This window comes from Peromyscus leucopus, chromosome 10 (genome assembly GCF_004664715.2).
Source record: "Peromyscus leucopus breed LL Stock chromosome 10, UCI_PerLeu_2.1, whole genome shotgun sequence".
NCBI classification, from domain to species: domain Eukaryota; kingdom Metazoa; phylum Chordata; class Mammalia; order Rodentia; family Cricetidae; genus Peromyscus; species Peromyscus leucopus.
In genome coordinates, this window is record NC_051071.1 from 36,981,876 (window position 1) to 36,999,792 (window position 17,917).

At 37.2% G+C, this 17,917-nt stretch overlaps 1 protein-coding gene across 5 annotated transcripts in view; it reads right to left on the reverse strand.

Annotated features, from left to right (window-relative positions):
• Kcnip4 (potassium voltage-gated channel interacting protein 4) overlaps positions 1 to 17,917 on the reverse strand; it is a 1,082,012-nt gene that overhangs the window by 193,597 nt on the left and 870,498 nt on the right. The window contains exon 1 of one of the 5 annotated variants that reach the window (XM_028865924.1): positions 13,763 to 17,474. The exons of the other annotated variants lie outside the window; for them this stretch is intronic. Within the exon in view, the coding sequence (XP_028721757.1) occupies positions 13,763 to 13,874 (112 nt within the window). The 5' untranslated portion in view covers positions 13,875 to 17,474. Of the gene's footprint in view, positions 1 to 13,762; positions 17,475 to 17,917 lie in introns of those variants that run through there. 5 annotated transcript variants of the gene reach the window in all.

The window sequence follows — 17,917 nt, forward strand, 5'->3', positions numbered from 1 at the left end:
AACAATTTTAAACATGGAATTATTTAATATGGAAAAAATTGCTTCATTGAGATAGGATGCCCTGTAGCTGAAGATGGCCTTGAACTCACTATGTAGTTGAGGATGTCTTTGAACTCCTAAGACTCTTGCCTGTAAATTACAGGTTTGCAAACAGCATGCCCAGTTACAAAGGGAATGTTCTTAAAGATTTTTTGTTAATCAAATAAGATAAATCTGCTCTAAAATGTTATCTATTATTCTTTATTATTAAAGCACTCATCATAGAAGATCGTCTTTGAATAAAGGCCTGATTTCTGAGATTTTGAAGGGAACTTATAGTTTTGAGAAGTGAAGACCTAGTGTAAAAGGAAAGCAACCCAATCTTACTTCAAATGACCACAGGATGTCAACAAATAGTTCAAAATAACATACTTCCCTGCTTGCTCTTATAGCCTCTCTTTTCTTCTGGAAAAAAACTGAAGTAAAAAAGAAAATTAATATAGATAACTTAAACTTCCATCCATGCCTCATAAATGATTGTATGTTGTTGTACTGTGCCAAAAACAAATGATGCCTGGCTCACAAAAAGACATGTATGTGAAAGATAAAGAGATTCCATGTGAGAATCAAAATCCCAGAATATCCAAGCTGCAGACCTTGCATGAATGAAAACAAACTGAAATACCCTTTTATGGGAAGATTAACCAATGCATATCTACACACATTTTGATTAGAAGTGACTTTATAACTAATAATCCAAGTTACATTAACCTATGAAACCAGGACTTTTTGTTGGAAAGGATCAAGAGGTCAGTGGGAAGAAAACAGATCCCTCTCCTCTACTACCATGCCTTTGGTTTCCATGGCAATGCATCTTCCTAAATCACTGTGGCATCACTTGGTTGTTCTTTCTTCACTCACACATAGTGACACATAAACAATGAAATTAAACAGCATAATGGATTCTAATTTTATTTTTAATTATAATTTAATAATTTCATTCTTTTAACTCAGATAATCAGACACTTGTTCTGCATCCTCTTAAAGGTCCATGTCAACTTCATTTTGTCCTTTGTTAAACAATGCAGTCTCTGCTTGACATGACTGTGGATTATTCAACAATTTACACTTTTTGTATAGATTATCTTAATGTGTTTTAACCACTAAAGAACTTAGATTTACTGGTAGTTATCAATGGTACTGGACCCTTGAACATTTTATATATGTTTAGTCTCTAAAGTATAAAAAATCCTGAGCGTTTAATAATTACAGTAACACAATAAAGATCTGTTGCTATTTTGTGTAAGAGAAGACTGAATTTTAGAATAATGATATAATTTGTCCAAGACTAAACATCTCATGAATAATAGAGCAAGGACTCAAACCTGGGGCTGGTAATATGGCTCAGTGTGTAAAGGCAATTGCTCGTATACCTGAGGAATTAGGTTTATTCCTCAGAATCTACCTGGTAAAAAAAGGGAACCAATCTTCACTAGTTGTCCTCTGACCTCCATAGGAACTAAGTCACATGTATGTGGGCATATACACCCCAAATCAAACCCACTACATTCAACTAGTGACTCTGCTATTAGTGAAAGGAAAAATTTGATTTGATCTGAGGACAGAAATGCATATGTTAGCCATAGTTAAAATACATGGCTCAAATAGTCATTCAGATATCATTTTTAGAAATATCTATAATTTATACACTATTACAGCAAAAGGCTATTGCTTTGACATTTTTAAAAAATGTACTGTTGCTGTGGTTAAGCACAATCTTTATGTTATAATTAACTGAATCCTCTGGTCTTTATCTCATTTCCTGATGGTTTTCCTCAGTCACTCAGTGACAAGCCTAAAGTAATGATGAACCATTTGCTATGCAGGATTGAGGCTCACAGTGTTTATTTTCCCCAGGCCACAGAGATGCAACTGTTCCTATCCTTAAAGTGCTTAGTTGCTCCCATGGAAGTAAGAATTTTTGATTAATTTGGACACGAATTTTCTTGCCCTTTGAAAGAAAACCTGATCTTCTACGGAGTAATTCATGATGACAAGAGATGACGGTCAATAGTAATTTATAATAAAAGAAAGTTTAGAAATCTCTCATTTGTTTACTTCCTTTAAAACAAAATTTAAAGGTTTGTTCTTATCAAAAGAAATAGAAAGAACACATTAAGAATGTGAGTTTAAAATAACCCTCCCTACGAGATCTATCTTCATTTGCTTTTTTACCATAGTTAATTATGGAGACAGACCTTACCTAAATTTAGAAGGCTTAAGAAGTAAAGGAAGGGAAGGATAGTAAGGATTTTTCAGTCTCTTCTCAATGCCTGTTGATTCATGGGAATTTCTTCAGACCACCGCTGGCATCTCAGAATGCATATTGTGTTGGACACACCAACAGTGTTTCTAAGCACAGCATGGCATTTCAGAATATATACTATGCTGCTTATACCAGCAGTCTTTCTATGACTCATTCTGCAACACATAGTGTAAGTTTCACAGCAAAGAATCTGGTGCCATAAGGAAATGCCACAACCAATATCATTTGCAAAAAAAAATGAGTGAGTTCTCAGAGTGCAGAGCTGATTAGAGAGCTGTTATCATTCGAGGTCCGAGGCCATTCTTATCCATTAGACATACTTCCCTCCACTGCTGCGGTAAGCTTAAATTTCTTCTAAGAGGGTGGCATATCTTTGGTAAGAAACTTATCAGAGAGTTCAAATTCTCCCCTACAGATCTGGCATATTCTGGTACCTCTGGTGTGCAGTAGGTTGAGGACACCCACATCATGGAAAATATTCCCTAACAGTCTTAGAAAGTCATTGACAGAAACAATCCCTATTACTGATAAATTTGTGTATTTAAAATATATTAGCCAGACAAGTCAGCCCCATGGCTTATAACGATTTTTGCATCATCAAAATTTCTTTGTTGATTTTGCACTTTTTTTCTTGAGTAAATTCTATAAAATATTAAGCTGTATATTAGTTTTATTGTTGACTCACTGTAGGAGGGATATACAACATTGAGGCTAGATTCCTCTGCAAGCATTAAACTTGCAGTATTTTAATGAGTTACATTTTCAAAGAGAGTGCTAGCTATGTAATTACTCTGATTGTGAAGCAAGGAACTGACTGATTCCCTTTGGGTCTCTTTAGACAGTCACAGTTGTGAGAAGGAGTTAATCTTCACTTTTCAGTCAAATGATGTTTAGAAGCCTGCACTAATTTCGTTGTCAATGAGCTGGTGGTGTTCAAGAGGCTGGAAACAGTAAGGACAGATGTATCATTTGATTATTCACTCGGGTGTGTCTGTTTTCTCATTGTTTTCTCATTATCCATTTTCCCTTGCAATTTGTTTAAATCAAGAATCACATCATCAGTTTACATCACTGCTGCTAAATTGTTGATATGCTCTTGTTTATTCATTAAAGGATGTCTGCAGACAGGTCCTTCATAACTACAAATTGGCTGAACTATAAAGTCATGTGTCTGTAACTGTGTAGCATATGAAGTAGAGTCTGGGACTCAACTTCAAATGGACTATCCTGATTTTGTGACCCTGAGGAATCTTCATTCATAGCTTCACTTATCATTGATTTAAAAGTCTTTGCATTGCGAGAAATGTTAGAATAGGGCAATAAGAAACACCACAACAAAATTCTTCAGCATTAGGGTTCTAGTTTGATACCAATTCTGGCATTGGGCAGCAAATAAACTAGACCAGTTATTAGTATAAAGATCAAATTGCATAGTGTATGATAATGGATAAATAAAACACATTTAAGATACTATAGAACTGACTGTAGGACAAGTAACAACACAAATTCACAAATTCACATTATGTTTTTGACAACTTTTTTCTTGATGCTCAGTATTTTGCCACCAATAACTGTGTAAAAAGAGGGGACACTTAAACACTGGAGAACATTTGATCTATAACATGAAGCATTAATTAGGAATTGCGATATAATAAATCAAGGGTGTGTGTTTGATATCAAAATCATTGCCAGGACTCAGAACTCTCTAAAAATTATGTTATGGTGTTAGGATATGTAGTTTATGAACATAAAGAAGGGCTCAGAATGCTTTAGTGATGTTTCTTGGACCCATATTAAGCATGCTTCATGAACATAGTATAACCTCTGTCTTCAAATACCTATGATTTTTGATTCCAGACCTGTCATAGTTAGCAAGATGCCCCATTCCCCTACTTGAGAAGAGCATGGATGTATTAGTGATGATTTCTACTTAGTGATACATATCCTAAGAAAGCAACTTCAATAAGGAAAGATTTGCTTTGGGTTGTGGCTTAAGAGGTTTTCGGTTAACAGTCTACTGCTTCTATTTTTAAGGGCCTATGTTAAGGTAGAAGAATGTGACAGAGGAGGCTAGTCACCACTTGGAAGCCAGGGAGTAGAGAGTATTAGAAGAATGGGACCAGGACAAGGAATGCCTCTGACACCCTCCTTCCTGAAAGTAGACCCAGCCACCAAATTTCCATCAAATCTCAGGAATACCATCAAGTTGTAAATTCATAAGTGGATTTAGGAGTGATTAGGTCACAGCCCTACTGATACAACCACCTCATAATGACCCAATCAACCAGCTAGGGACATAGCCTTCAGAGGATGACATTCTTTTGGTAACATTTTGTACTCAAACAACAACATAGGTATAAACTTAAAAGGAGACATTATCTCACCCATGTTCTTTAAGGCTTAGAAAACACTAATGTGAATATGGAAAGCAATAATTTCACAACATCAATTTTTCTAGAGATCTACAAATCTAGAGATCTACAAAATCTAAATTAATTTGTACAAAAATTTCCATCTTTTAAAAATTGAATAATCTAATTCTTTCTCATTGCCAGGATTGATGGGTTAGATTTCATATTTGACAATAACTGAGCCCTTTTCATAAGAGAAGCACATTCTAATTAAAAAGAGGAGAAATAGGGTGGAGCATCTTCAAGGTACAATGAGAATGTTGCTTGAATAGAGTTAAATTTCCAAATATATTGTAAATGATGTTAGCAGTCCAGTAAAACAGTATTTTGAAATCACCAATTGTCAATAATACTGGAATTCCCAACATTATCTTTAGAGCCTGTTCTCAAAATAGGGGACTGAGTGTCCTTTGGTGCTGTTTTGATAATCTGGTAAGTTCAAATCATCTAAAAACAACCTCTCCACATGTCAGTGAAACAAGTGAATTTGTGTGATCTCTCTATAAAACAAACACACCTTATATAAATGTCAAGACAGTTAAAGCAATTTATTTTCTTGTCCCACCAAAAATTATTCTTGCAAGATTCTAACCTAAAAACATAATACTACATATATAAGCAACATCATATGCAAAGATTTTATTATATAATTTTTCCAATACTGAGAAAACTATAAAGCTAAAGTATTATAAAATATAACATAAATGTTAAATATTTATGAAGGCTTAGTAATCTAATATAGACATATTGATGTTCTACTATTGAGTTTAAAGTTATATAAAAAGTTATAAGAACTACAGAATTATTAGGTTTACAGGATAAACAAAGGATAGCCCTGCTAGTGTATGCCAAATCTATTCTATTTCTTATTTTTTATACCACATGCCAGATAAGGATTGCTTTACATAGAAGTAACTAAAAAACAACTTTAACAAGTATTTCATGGTAACTGATGGAAGCAGATGCTGAGATCCACAACCAAGCCCCAGGCCAGGCTCGGGAGTTCAGTCAAAGAGAGAGAAGAGGGATTATATGAGCAAGGGGGTGGAGTCAAGATTATATTGGGGGAATCTACAAAGATTACTGAACCTAGGTCAAAGGAACTCACAAACTTTAGACTGACAGCTGTGGAACCTGCATAGGACCAGACTAGACTCTCTGCATAGACTCTCTACACATACAGATGTGTAGCTGGGTCTGTTTGAGGGGCCCCTGGCAGTGTGATCAGGATCTATCCCTGGTGCATTAGCTGGCTTTATGGATCCCATTACCTATGGTTAGATACCTCACTCACCTTTGATTTAGTGGGGAGGGGCTTGGTCATACCTCAATTGAATATACCAGGCTTAGCTGTCCCCCCATGGGAGAACTTACCCTATTGAAGAGGGGATGAGGAATAGGTGTTGGGGGAGGTAGGGGTTTGGGGAAACCGGAGGAGGGATAAAAGGGAAATCTGTGGTTGGTATGTAAAATGAATAAAAAATATTTTAATAGCCTCTAAGTCTAAAGACATAAAAATAAAGACAAACATTTCCAACTTAAATAAAAAAGTATCTCATGGTACATGAGCATATTGTGGAATTCTAATTTAAGCATTAATAAAGCTTTGCTGTAGCTTTGTCCACACTTTTTTTTCCCTAAAGTATTGTGTCAGGCTTTATGGCCCACAAAACTAATAAACTTAATATAGAAAAATATGGCCATTAAACACGTTGTAATAAGGTCCAATAGATGAAGGACTTCACTAAACTGGAGGTCTTGTTAGAGGTTCAGAGGGTCTAGTGTCTCAGATCTGTTGACTAACTCAGTGGTTGTTAAACTGTGGTACTTTGACAAGCAGTACCAACTGAAGAAATCATCAGCAATGTAAGGACTCAGATCCCATCATGACCTCACTGAATCAGAAACTCAGGGTAGAACACCAGAATCTGTGATTTCCTGGGCTATCAAGTTAGTACTGAGACATCTGTAACTTAAGAGCCACTGGTCTAGCCCCAGGAATTTAAACAGCTCTTGTTATCCAACATAGTTAGAAGGTAGGTGATCATGGGTGAGACACAGAACTTGTTTGTTCATGGGTGAGACACAGAACTCAGTATTTTCCTTTCAGTTTTTGCATTCCCTGCAACATCATGGAGACAAGGCATCAGCAGCAGGATTTTAAAGAGAAAGGAAGTAGAATTCACTCAAGAAATTAGTAATTTGTGCCTGGTGGTGGTGGTGGTGGTGGCGGCGGCGGCGGCGGCGGCGGCGGCGGCGGCGGCGCACGCCTTTAATACCAGCACTTGGGAGGCAGAGCTAGGTGGATCTCTGTGAGTTCGAGGTCAGCCTGGGCTACCAAGGGAGTTCAAGGAAAGGCGCAAAGCTACACAGAGAGACCCTGTCTCGAAAAACCAAAAAAAAGAAAGAAAGAAAGAAAGAAAGAAAGAAAGAAAGAAAGAAAGAAAGAAAGAAAGAAAGAAAGAAAGAAAGAAATAAAGAAATTAGTAATTTGCATGGAGTTACTCAATTGGGTTTGAAAACCAAACCTCCTGACCTCTCTGCCCTCACTTTCTTCTCATTATTCTCTTTGAGATGGACAAACAGCATTGGGATCTAGCAGGGGCTTGCCTGGCTTACTAATTCATGTTAGTGTTCTCATGGGGAATATAGAGAATGCACAAGATATGAACATCAGAGTCCATTGTTCTATCTCCATGACTGATCCAGACTAAAACAAGGCCATTCTGAAATCACATCTGAATAGAGATAAAAACAGAATCTTTCAATCAGAAGAACGACTATTCTTTTACTGCACAAATAACTATCGCTTCTGTACTAATTATAGCTTTCACTTTTGTCCACTTTTTGTTACTTGTGGATGAGATTAAGATGACCCATGAGATAGTCACTATCTTCCTAGCAACACACACTACAGATCAATGCCCTGCTTCCTTAAATCCTCTTCAAATGTACTCACCATAGACTCCAAAATCATTGATATTTGCCAATACCCTCTTTTCCATATGCTCTACATTTCCTGTGTAGTGCAGTGTATCTCTCTTCAGTGGGAAATCACATCAACCTATTTAACCACAGATATGCTTTTCTGATTATGTCTATGGTTGCAAGGGAATGAGAGATAGAAACTCTTGCTCCATACATTTACTTTCACCACCCAGTAAAGGTTGCAGCTCTTCTCCACATAATTGGATAGGGAATGAGTTCTGAAAACGGGTAAAATGCAATCATAGTCCCAAGGAATATCAGTCTGAAGCAGTTTGCCAAGTCCAGAGAAGATACCTGGTGTTTAACTAGATCCACAGACCTATTTACTGTTTATGCCAATGTGACTCTCAAAAGACAGCTTAGGAAGCTGCATTTTCTAAAAATTTATAATTGATATCTCTAACTTTAGCATCAGTCTCTATCAATGGTCAATGTCTTTGATCTTTTAACTCCTGAGGTTTCAAATATTACCACCTTCATTCATGAAACCCCTACCTCCCATCCCTGAAATCTAGCAACCAGGAGAAGATAGGAGGAGTCTTGTAATTTTCTAGAAGCTTTGCTTTTTTGTATAGCAAGATATTTTCCCATCTTGCAAAAGTTATTCATGAGCCATTTGGTCTCTAAGCAATTTGTAAGCTTCTTAAGGACATGAAAATAATATCCTGCTGTCTTCAATTCCCCTCCACACAGTAGGTGCTTCATTCATATATGATAAACTGTAGCTATAAATCTAAAATGCTTTCCTAGTTTCAAAACTGGATGTGTTGTTTTCCCATCCAAACTAAAGTCCATCTGAGTCAGGCATCTCCTGCTCACCACTAGATATTTCAGCTCAAATTAATTCCTCGGGTCATAGGTCCTCATGTATCACAGAATTCAGTAGGAGAGGAATTTTCCTATGAAATCAGAAAAATAAATCTTCAAAATTGTAATCAGGTAATAAACAATTTAAGGGCTACCAGGGACACTTGAAAGTGTCCTTGCAGGTCTTGGATTCTACTCTTAGTGCATGAAGTAAATTATATTTGTGCTATTGGTGTGTGTGTGTGTGTGTGTGTGTGTGTGTGTGTGTGTAACAGTGCTAAACACCATAGATAATCAAAACCAAGGAGAAATAAAACTGTGTCTACTTTTCACACATTCTTGTTGTTGTTCCAGGAACCCCATATGGTGCACCAGGTCCTTGTGCTTCTACAGCAGTGTTATGTCACCCATTGCTTTATATATAGTACTTGCATAAGCACCTTTCTTGCATATGAATTCGATATGTTTCTATTTATCAATAACAAAGACAGCTTAAAGGATCCTCTATCTTGTCCATCTCTGAATGTTTCTGAATTTTCTGTTTGGATTTAGTTACAATCTTCATGGAATAGCTTGGTTATTATATATATATATATATATATATATATATATATATATATATATATATGTGTGTGTGTGTGTGTGTGTGTTTATTATATATGTCACATATATATCATATATAACATATGACATATATAATATATATTATCGATTTGTCTGCCCAGTCTCCATTTTCCACTAAGAGTTCTTTAAGGTGAATACTCATCTTCTATTCATCTTCATATTCTGGGGTTAAACAGAATACATAGTGCAGAAAATTAAAAAAATGAGTGATACAATTGCTAAGATACATATGTCCAGATATGAATCATTATTGAAATTGCTTGAGGCATATGTGGTGGATTACATTGTGTTTTTCTATATTTGATTATAGAAAATTTTCCAGAATACACAGAACAATTGAAAATACTGAAAGATAGATCTTTTCATTTATCAGAATTTTTCAGTCTCTCCACAATGGAGCTCTTATATGAAGAACTATAAGCTGTGTCTTCCACATTTCTTATCTCATAAACAAGATATTTAAAGTCACATTTCCTTGAAATGAAAGAAGTGTTGTTTTAGAACAGCTGCAGGCCACAGATATTGTATTAATTGGGAATTTCTGCTGAAACTGTATTTTGTTCTGGAGAAAATTCTATGGTCTTTCATCTTTCTCATGTGAATTATAAATTGTTTAGCTAGTTTTTCTGTTCTGAACAGACTTTTACTTACCCTCTGGATAATCTATGTGAAATATTTCTTACCCTTAATTATTTCATCAAAGTTGAAGCATTAGAGTCAATGGCTTTGAGTGTAACTGGAACCAATACTCTGTGACCTTATCATTCACAGCTCTATATGGTATAAACATTCCCTTCCTGTATCCATATATTCCACCAGTGCTGGGGCATAAGAATCCAGCTTTAGCTCTTTCTTCAAACTGGAATCCCCTCCCTTATTCTCCAATTTGAGAAATTGTTTTTTTTTACTTCTAGGTGCTGTGCATTAGTTCTATTTTTCTAAAAAAGCCTTCCATAGACCTCTTTTTAAAGATTTCCTACATTAATGCTGCCTCCAAGAAACATTCCTTAGGTTTATGCTCATAGTTTTATTTCTTTTATTGTCTTTGAGATTGATTTCTGTTGCTATGATATGAGGTCTCTGAGGGAATCTTCCATTAATGTTCATTTTCAGCATCTCATCATATCAATCAAAATGCAACATTCAACATTCATATTCAGAATGCAATATGATATTGATGACATTCCTGAAGTATGAAATGATATCAATCTTATGTTTTCCCTACTTATTTTCTTAGTGACTATATGTAAAAACCTTAATTATTATATTAATACTCCATTATTCATTTTGTATTACCATTTTATGTGTATATATTCCTTGCATGCAAGTATATCTGTGTACTACTTGCATGCATGATGCAATGGGAGGTTAGAAAAAGCTATTAGAGTTTCATATAGTTATGAGCTACTAAGTGAGTGCTGGGAATCAAACCTTGGTCCCCTGAAAGAGCTGCTGGTGCTCCTAACCACAGAGACATCTCTTCAACCTCCATTACTCATCTTTAGTTTTTTAATTTTACAAATATTCCTTTGATTGCTAAATATTGCATTTAAATTGAAGATTTTTAATTTAAAATTGTCAAAACTGGAAAACTATTTTAATATGGGGAATAGCGTCTCTCACCATTTGTTTCTATGGCGGACTCTTCCAAGTTAAGCATATTGTGAGTTATTTTATTGATTGGTGTCATAACCTCAGTTATGCAATCTACATTGGCATAGCCAGTGTCTGTTTTTGTTTGTTTGGTTTGGTTTGGTTTTTGAGACAGGGTCTTTCTATGAAGCCCTGCTGTCCTTGAAACTGCTATGTAGACCAGGCTGGCCTTGAACTCACAGAAATCTGCCTGTATCTCTGCTCTAAGTGCTGAGGTTAAGAGCATTAGCTACCATACCTGGCTCTGGACTGCTTTTTAGTTATTGCCAGTACAAAGAATTAATGGCTTGAATTTTAGCTACCATTTTTCTTGATCCCCAACATGGCTGGTAATTGTAGACTCTGGTTGGTTTTATCTATGCTTAGAGATTGTCATATTGTGAAGAAGTGTATATAGAAAGGCTCAGTTGCAGCTATTATATCCTTCCTGAATCTCATTATCACTTGACTCTACATGGATTTACCATTCAGTATCATTGGATATAAGTCAATGATGATTAAAATTCAATGCAGAATTTAGAAAGATGCTTAAGAGACTACTTGGGTTTTGTTTTGTTTTGTTTTTGTTCTATTCTGTAATGAGGGTCAGGAGTCTTAGCATGCTTAGATCCCATACTTAGATTGGGGTCCAAGTACCACATAAATCAGTTGGCTCTTGCATGATCTTATTTTCTGTGAGTGTATTTCTCACTGATGGTTTACTTGGTCTTTAGAGATAACTATAGACAAGACAAATCTCTCTGTGTATGTTTTTATTTATTCTCTTTACATATGTTAGAAGAAGTCAGTGAAAGAACAGAAGGTTGTGGTAGGAAAAGCAATCTGTAGCACTCAGTGGTATTTGACTTGGGTCTTCTTTCAGTTCCCAGATGGCTTGGTTTTTGATAACTCACCTACCTTTGTTTATTATCTATAAACTAAGAGAGCTAGGTTAGACTCGCATTATTTAAAATGTATTATAGGACAAAACCAATCTCTCTTCATACTAAATGAATATGGGTCTTATGCTATATATAGTGGCACTGTACATAATTAAGACTTGTTCATTGAACAAAGATTTATCTCAGATTATTGTACATCACACAATATTTATAAATATGTAGGTATATCTGTATTTATGGGTATATAGAGAGACTCAAGTATAACTATAACAATAACTTGGATATCCACCCCAAGGCTGTCATTCAAATCAACTCAAAATTCATTGAATCTATTAGGGAGGAGTTAGGTTTACAATTCTATTACCACACATTTGAAGCTCCAACTTGAAGTGTCAATCTCAACACTTAGTTTAAATGAATTAAAACTGAAAATCAGCATTATTGCCTCAGGTCTTTAGTCTGAAGCTTTTAAATGTAAACTTCCTATAATGCAATCACCAATGATAGAAAAACTAGTTAGTGTCTTACAGTACTGGGAAAGTTGATACCCCTCAAATATCTCCATGGTGGTTCTTGACTTGGGTACCCATCCCTAAAGCAAGCGTCCTTGATCACAATACAGTAACTGTGAGAACACCACATCCAGAGAACAAATACTAATAGGTGACTAACTTGATATCAATGCATATTATTGTGATTGTAGAAACTGAAATTATTCTATTTGGATTTACATAAACACCATGCTAACCCATTGAGGCAGAATCCTAAGAGAAATAAAGACCATTGTTTAACATACTTAGAAGTTTACTTATGTATTGTTTTTCAATTAGGAGTTAAATGGAATTACTGTGTAAAATAAGGAACAAATCAACTTCTTTGGTCTTATTTCATCTCATTACAGTACCTTTTTCATTATACATAAGCAGAACTTGCCATATATTGTGAATACTTTAAAAATGTGAAAATTGCCTGAGAACTTTGCATGGATTTTGACTTAACAACGTTATACATTATTGAACCTGTTCTGTAGAGGGGAAAAGATACTGAAGTTATAACATACTGATAAATATTAACATATTATGAGAAACAACACATGTACCAGATGTGTTGATGATGATGTCTTCATAGCTATCATTCTCAAAATTAGAATGATTATTATAAGTGTGGAGAGTTAAGTATTTCCATATCTCTCATCATATACCATGTGAGAGACGATTGTTCATAGCTCAGCATACATGTAACTGGAAGTAACATGAGCAAGGACCCCAGAGTCTAAATTCTTTCACTTAAGAAGAAACAATGATAGCTTGTATACATAATTAACATCAGGCGACTAAAGTTAAAAGCTTCCAAGTAGATGTATATTCAAATAGTTAAAAGCCAAGTTAATCAACTTTTTCTTTAGATAGCCATGATTTCAATAATAAGATTGACTTTGGGATAGTAAAGGTGATATTTTTATTAGAGAGATCACATCTCAGAGGCATCGTGCTGTCCTTGTGTGCACAGGTTTCCTGGTCAGGAGACCAATGATTAAAGTGGCTCATTGGCAATTGTAAATGAAACATTTGCAAATTAAGTGTTCAAAGCAAATTTTTGCTGAACACCCATTAACTCCAGTTTATATCATTTCATATCATAATCAGCAACCCAGCTCTACCCCAGCACCTCCTAACTATTCACACACACACACACACACACACACACACACACACACACACACACACAGCATTTCCCTCAAATTCAACACTCTTCCAGAGGAAGGAATCACCAATGACCTCAAGGTGTGGTAGCCAAAACGAACTTGACAACCAAGAGCAAGCACTCAGGATGACACATTTAACCCACAAATCACCCTAAACCCAAATAATTGGCTTCGAGTAGAAAGAGAAGGCTACAAAACACTTCCCTCCCAGTGTCAGTGCCCAGGTAAACAGAAATGAACTGTCCAGGTGCTAGGCTGCTCTCTATGTCAAGCATGCATATTCTAAAACTTTTGCTTTGGCCATTAAGCCTTTGCAACTTCTGCAGCATCTGTATCCAGTTCGGAACCAGACCTGACCAAGCGCACAGACTGGGAGCGACCACTTTACCTTCTGAAAAATCAATCAGTCCCAGCAAATGGAGCAGCTTCAGAGATGCACATATAATCACAACAATACCCACTGTTTGCAGTCCTTCCGACTCCCACTCTAGAGTCAGCATCCTCTAAGCTCTCAGAGCATCACAGCCTCCGGACCCCTTTGGAGTGGAGGGAGTTAATTAGAGAATCCGAGCAATGTCTGGCTTGGAACAAAGACTTGCAAGGGGGGAAAGTGAGCAGCGGCTTCTCACAGATGCACAGTGCCAAGCAGGCGGCCCCCCGGGGTGAGGACAGACCTGGGCTAAAGTCCAGCCTCTCATGCTGATGCTTGCATTTGCTTGAAGGGGCTCAGTTCAGCTACAGCGCATCCAGGCTCCGGACCCTGCGCTGCAGCAGGCAGGTGGGTATTCTGAGTTCAGAGCTGAGGGAGAAACATCTGTTGGAGAACCTAGACTTTTCAGGGTCCGTGGAGAAAAGACACTCCCAAGGAACTTGCCCTGGAGAGCTAGTGCTCCAAGCATTGATGATGCCAGGCTGGGCAAGGCTGTGTGAGCTAGTTTGCTGCCTGGGAAGCACCAGTGTCCCTTTTCTGCTACAGCCGCTGCTTTTGCTTCCCAGAGCTTCCTCTGGGAGAAAGCTCAGCCTGCTCTCTAGATGGAGAGGGTGGAGGGGCAGTTCTAGTGAGTGGTTGGTGCCAAAGTCCCTGTGACTGCTTTCTTTTTGTGTGTGTGGAGAAAAGTATAATACTGAAACATTTCCACGACTACGTAGCCAAGATCAACTCTGCCACTCCAGCTGTTCTGGTCCCTAAGCACACTATAGCAAGACCCACTGAGTCCTCAGGTTTATACAACAACAGAGACAGAGGGCAGGGCAGAGAAGAGCACTTAAGGATCAGAGGATGAGCACCACTCTGAAGTCTAACCTCAGTTTCTGCTAGGCAAAGTTTCACAAACTTCATTGATGATAAACAATCATGGTGCTTGCTTAAAAGAAAAAAAAAACAAGGTCTTCTTGTTAAGAGCCTGCTTCAGAATACATATCAGAGTGTACTTTGACTGCAGCAATCCTGGTCAACAGGAAATCTTGGTCTGCCCTTAGCTCCAAAGATCCTATCACTCTCCAGTCTCAAAGCCACTCCAAGGCAAGAGGCAGCTTTGAAGGAATGTCCAGGAATCTGGTCCATGCCAGGACCACAATGGCTTACTCATTCAGTTGCTTTTCTCTGATCTGCCTAATTCTAGGCCATCAATACTGGTGGAATTGCAAGGAGAATCAGGACAGACACTGTGGACACCTATAACTCTTTGGGATTCCTGGCCATATCTCAGACCCCTAAGGAACTCACTTTGTGCTCCTATGTTCTGTGAGCTTCTGCAAGACACTCAACTTGTTTGAAAACATTTCACATTCTTGAATTTAGTATCAGGATACTTCAGTTAAAGCTCTCAATTTAAAGGGAATTGTGGGAAACAAACTGGCTCTAATAGCAGTTAACATTTACTAAGCACTTGCTATGGGCACAAATGTATGACAAAGTAACAAGAATTAACTTACTCCCCATAGCTCAGTGAGATAGGTATCATTATCATCTTCATTTTACAGGCTAATAAGCCAAAGTTAACATGCTTGCTAAGTTGTGGGCATCATGCCTGAGAAGCAATATGTATCTATCTAGTTAGTCCCTGGTGTTTATCCAGTTGCTACTATCAGCTTTGAATGGTACCCTATTGCTAAAATAATGAACAACTCCCATCCTATATTTTGGGAAAATTTTAGTAGGAGATGAGGCACTGGACAGAAGGTGACCAATGAGTGCAGTGGCCTATGGAATAGACATCTCTACAAGACAAAATAGGAGCACAGGAGGGTAAGTCAAGTATGAGGGGTGCTGCCAAGAGTTTGAAAACAGAGGTAAACATTGTGAACGACAGTAGTTCTCATTCTTACTAGAAATAGGATGTCAGACACACTTGGGTTATACAGACTTGAACTAAATCCTGGGTCTGCTTTGCTTGAGGAAACAACTCCTTATGACCCCCAGTGCTGCCAGGTTAAAACAGAAATGTTACAACCTTCTGACCTAGCAGCTATGAAAATTAACCTGTAATGTGGATATCTGAGCACAGTCTGTGGTACCCTCCCTCCACTTCAGGACTTGGGAGATAACTGGAATGTTAACTCTTATGAGGTTCTACAGGGTATCATTGGGTGTGTTGCTCCTGGCCTAGTTGGGTTCTAGTTCTTGCCCCAGAAAGACTTGCTTGTTGATTACCATAGTTACAAAGCTATTTTTCTTCCTTGATACCAGGAATAAACTTGAGCCACTATTGCTGTCCCTTATGAGAGTGTATTCATTTTGGATTAAATGTTCAAAAGAACTATCTCCCTAACCACCATTCAACCACATATTTTCCTTAAAAAAAAAAGTAAAAACAAAATGGCACTGAAATGAAGTTATTTTTGCAAGGTTATATCAATACAGGGTAAAGCCAGGACTTAAAATCTTGAAAGCAATTCGTTCAACATATAATAGCCATCAATATTTGTATTGTGCCAGTAAATTTCTGTATAAACCTCGCCCTTTCATAAATCTTATTATCCATATTATTACTCTGATCAACAGAGAAGAAATTCAAGATTTAAAATGTTAAGGAATGTCTCTGTGCTCAGTAACAGCACTCGGAAAAATTGGGATTAAACATAGATATCATAGGTGTTAGGTCTTATACATTTACCCTTCCCCACTCCATTTGCTCTGCAACACAGTGGCCAGTACTTCATCTGTGGGATCTGGTAAGGGCCTGTGAGGTAAAAATGCTGGCAAAAACTTTTAGATAAGTGAACAGTTACTTGAAGGGGGTGAGACCACATCTGTGGACCAGCCAGAGAAAGAGAAGTGTAGATTTCTACTTTTATGATACTGATCCATTGTGATCCTTTAATCTCTCAAAGGAGATGACTTACTGAAACATTAAATTGATTATTTCCTTCTCTTTAGCAGCATCTTCAGTCTGAGATGTTATCAGTGATAATACCTGATCACTTTCATGTCTTTGTAACTTCTTAAAATGTTACCTTGCCTTCATTTGCACTAAACCGGTCAGAGGTGTGCAACAGTGCAACCCCCATACTCTTGAGTCCACACAAATACACAGCTAAATGGAGCATAGCAGAAAAAAATGCCTTTAAAGACATATTAGCTGTCAATCTTGCCTATTCTACTATTTCTTCAGAAATATAAACAAGATTATACTGTAGATATGACCTCGTTAAACTGAAACAATAATTGATAGTGTAGAGAACGGCCATTTCAGTATATGTCACTTTGTTATAAGGATTATTTTGAGCTGAAGGTAACTGAGATATATGAAAAGAGATGTGTGACTTTCACTTTCTGTCTAATGACAAGGGATAAATACACAAATTCCTCTTGGGCAGGCACTCTCCCTCTACTGTGCAACACTGAGCTGAGCCTATACAGCTCTTAATTTCTATTAGTTGCCACCATATATTTTACTTTCTGTAATTTATCAACCCTAAAAGAATAAATCCACTTCTTTTTGACACTTCTTCACAATGTATCACTTGTTGTTGAGATGGCATATAATCTGCAAGGTCTAACTCTTAAAATTCTGTCTGAGTTTGCAGTGCAGTGGTAGTGCATGCCTTGAATCCCAACACTTGAACTTCAGAGGCAGAGGCAGGTAGATCTTTAAGTACAAGGCTGCCTGGTCTACAGAACGAGTTCCAGGAGAGCCAGGGCTGCACAGAGAAACCCTGTCTCGATAAAAAAAACCAAAGACCAAAAACCAAATAAACAGAAAATTTTGTCTCAATATCTGAGTATCCCAAATTTATACACATTACATGTGTTAATAAACTCTTTGGTTTTACCCTGTTAATTTGTCTTGTTACTCTAATTTGCAGCTAATAAACATAAGGGAGGCCGAGCGGTGGTGGCGCACGCCGTTAATCCCAGCACTCGGGAAGCAGAGCCAGGCGGATCTCTGTGAGTTCGAGGCTAGCCTGGGCTACCAAGTGAGCTCCAGGAAAGGCGCAAAGCTACGCAGAGAAACCCTGTCTCGAAAATCCAAAAAAACAAACAAACAAAAAAAAACATAAGGGAGATGGAGAAAAGATGTCTTTACACACACACACACAC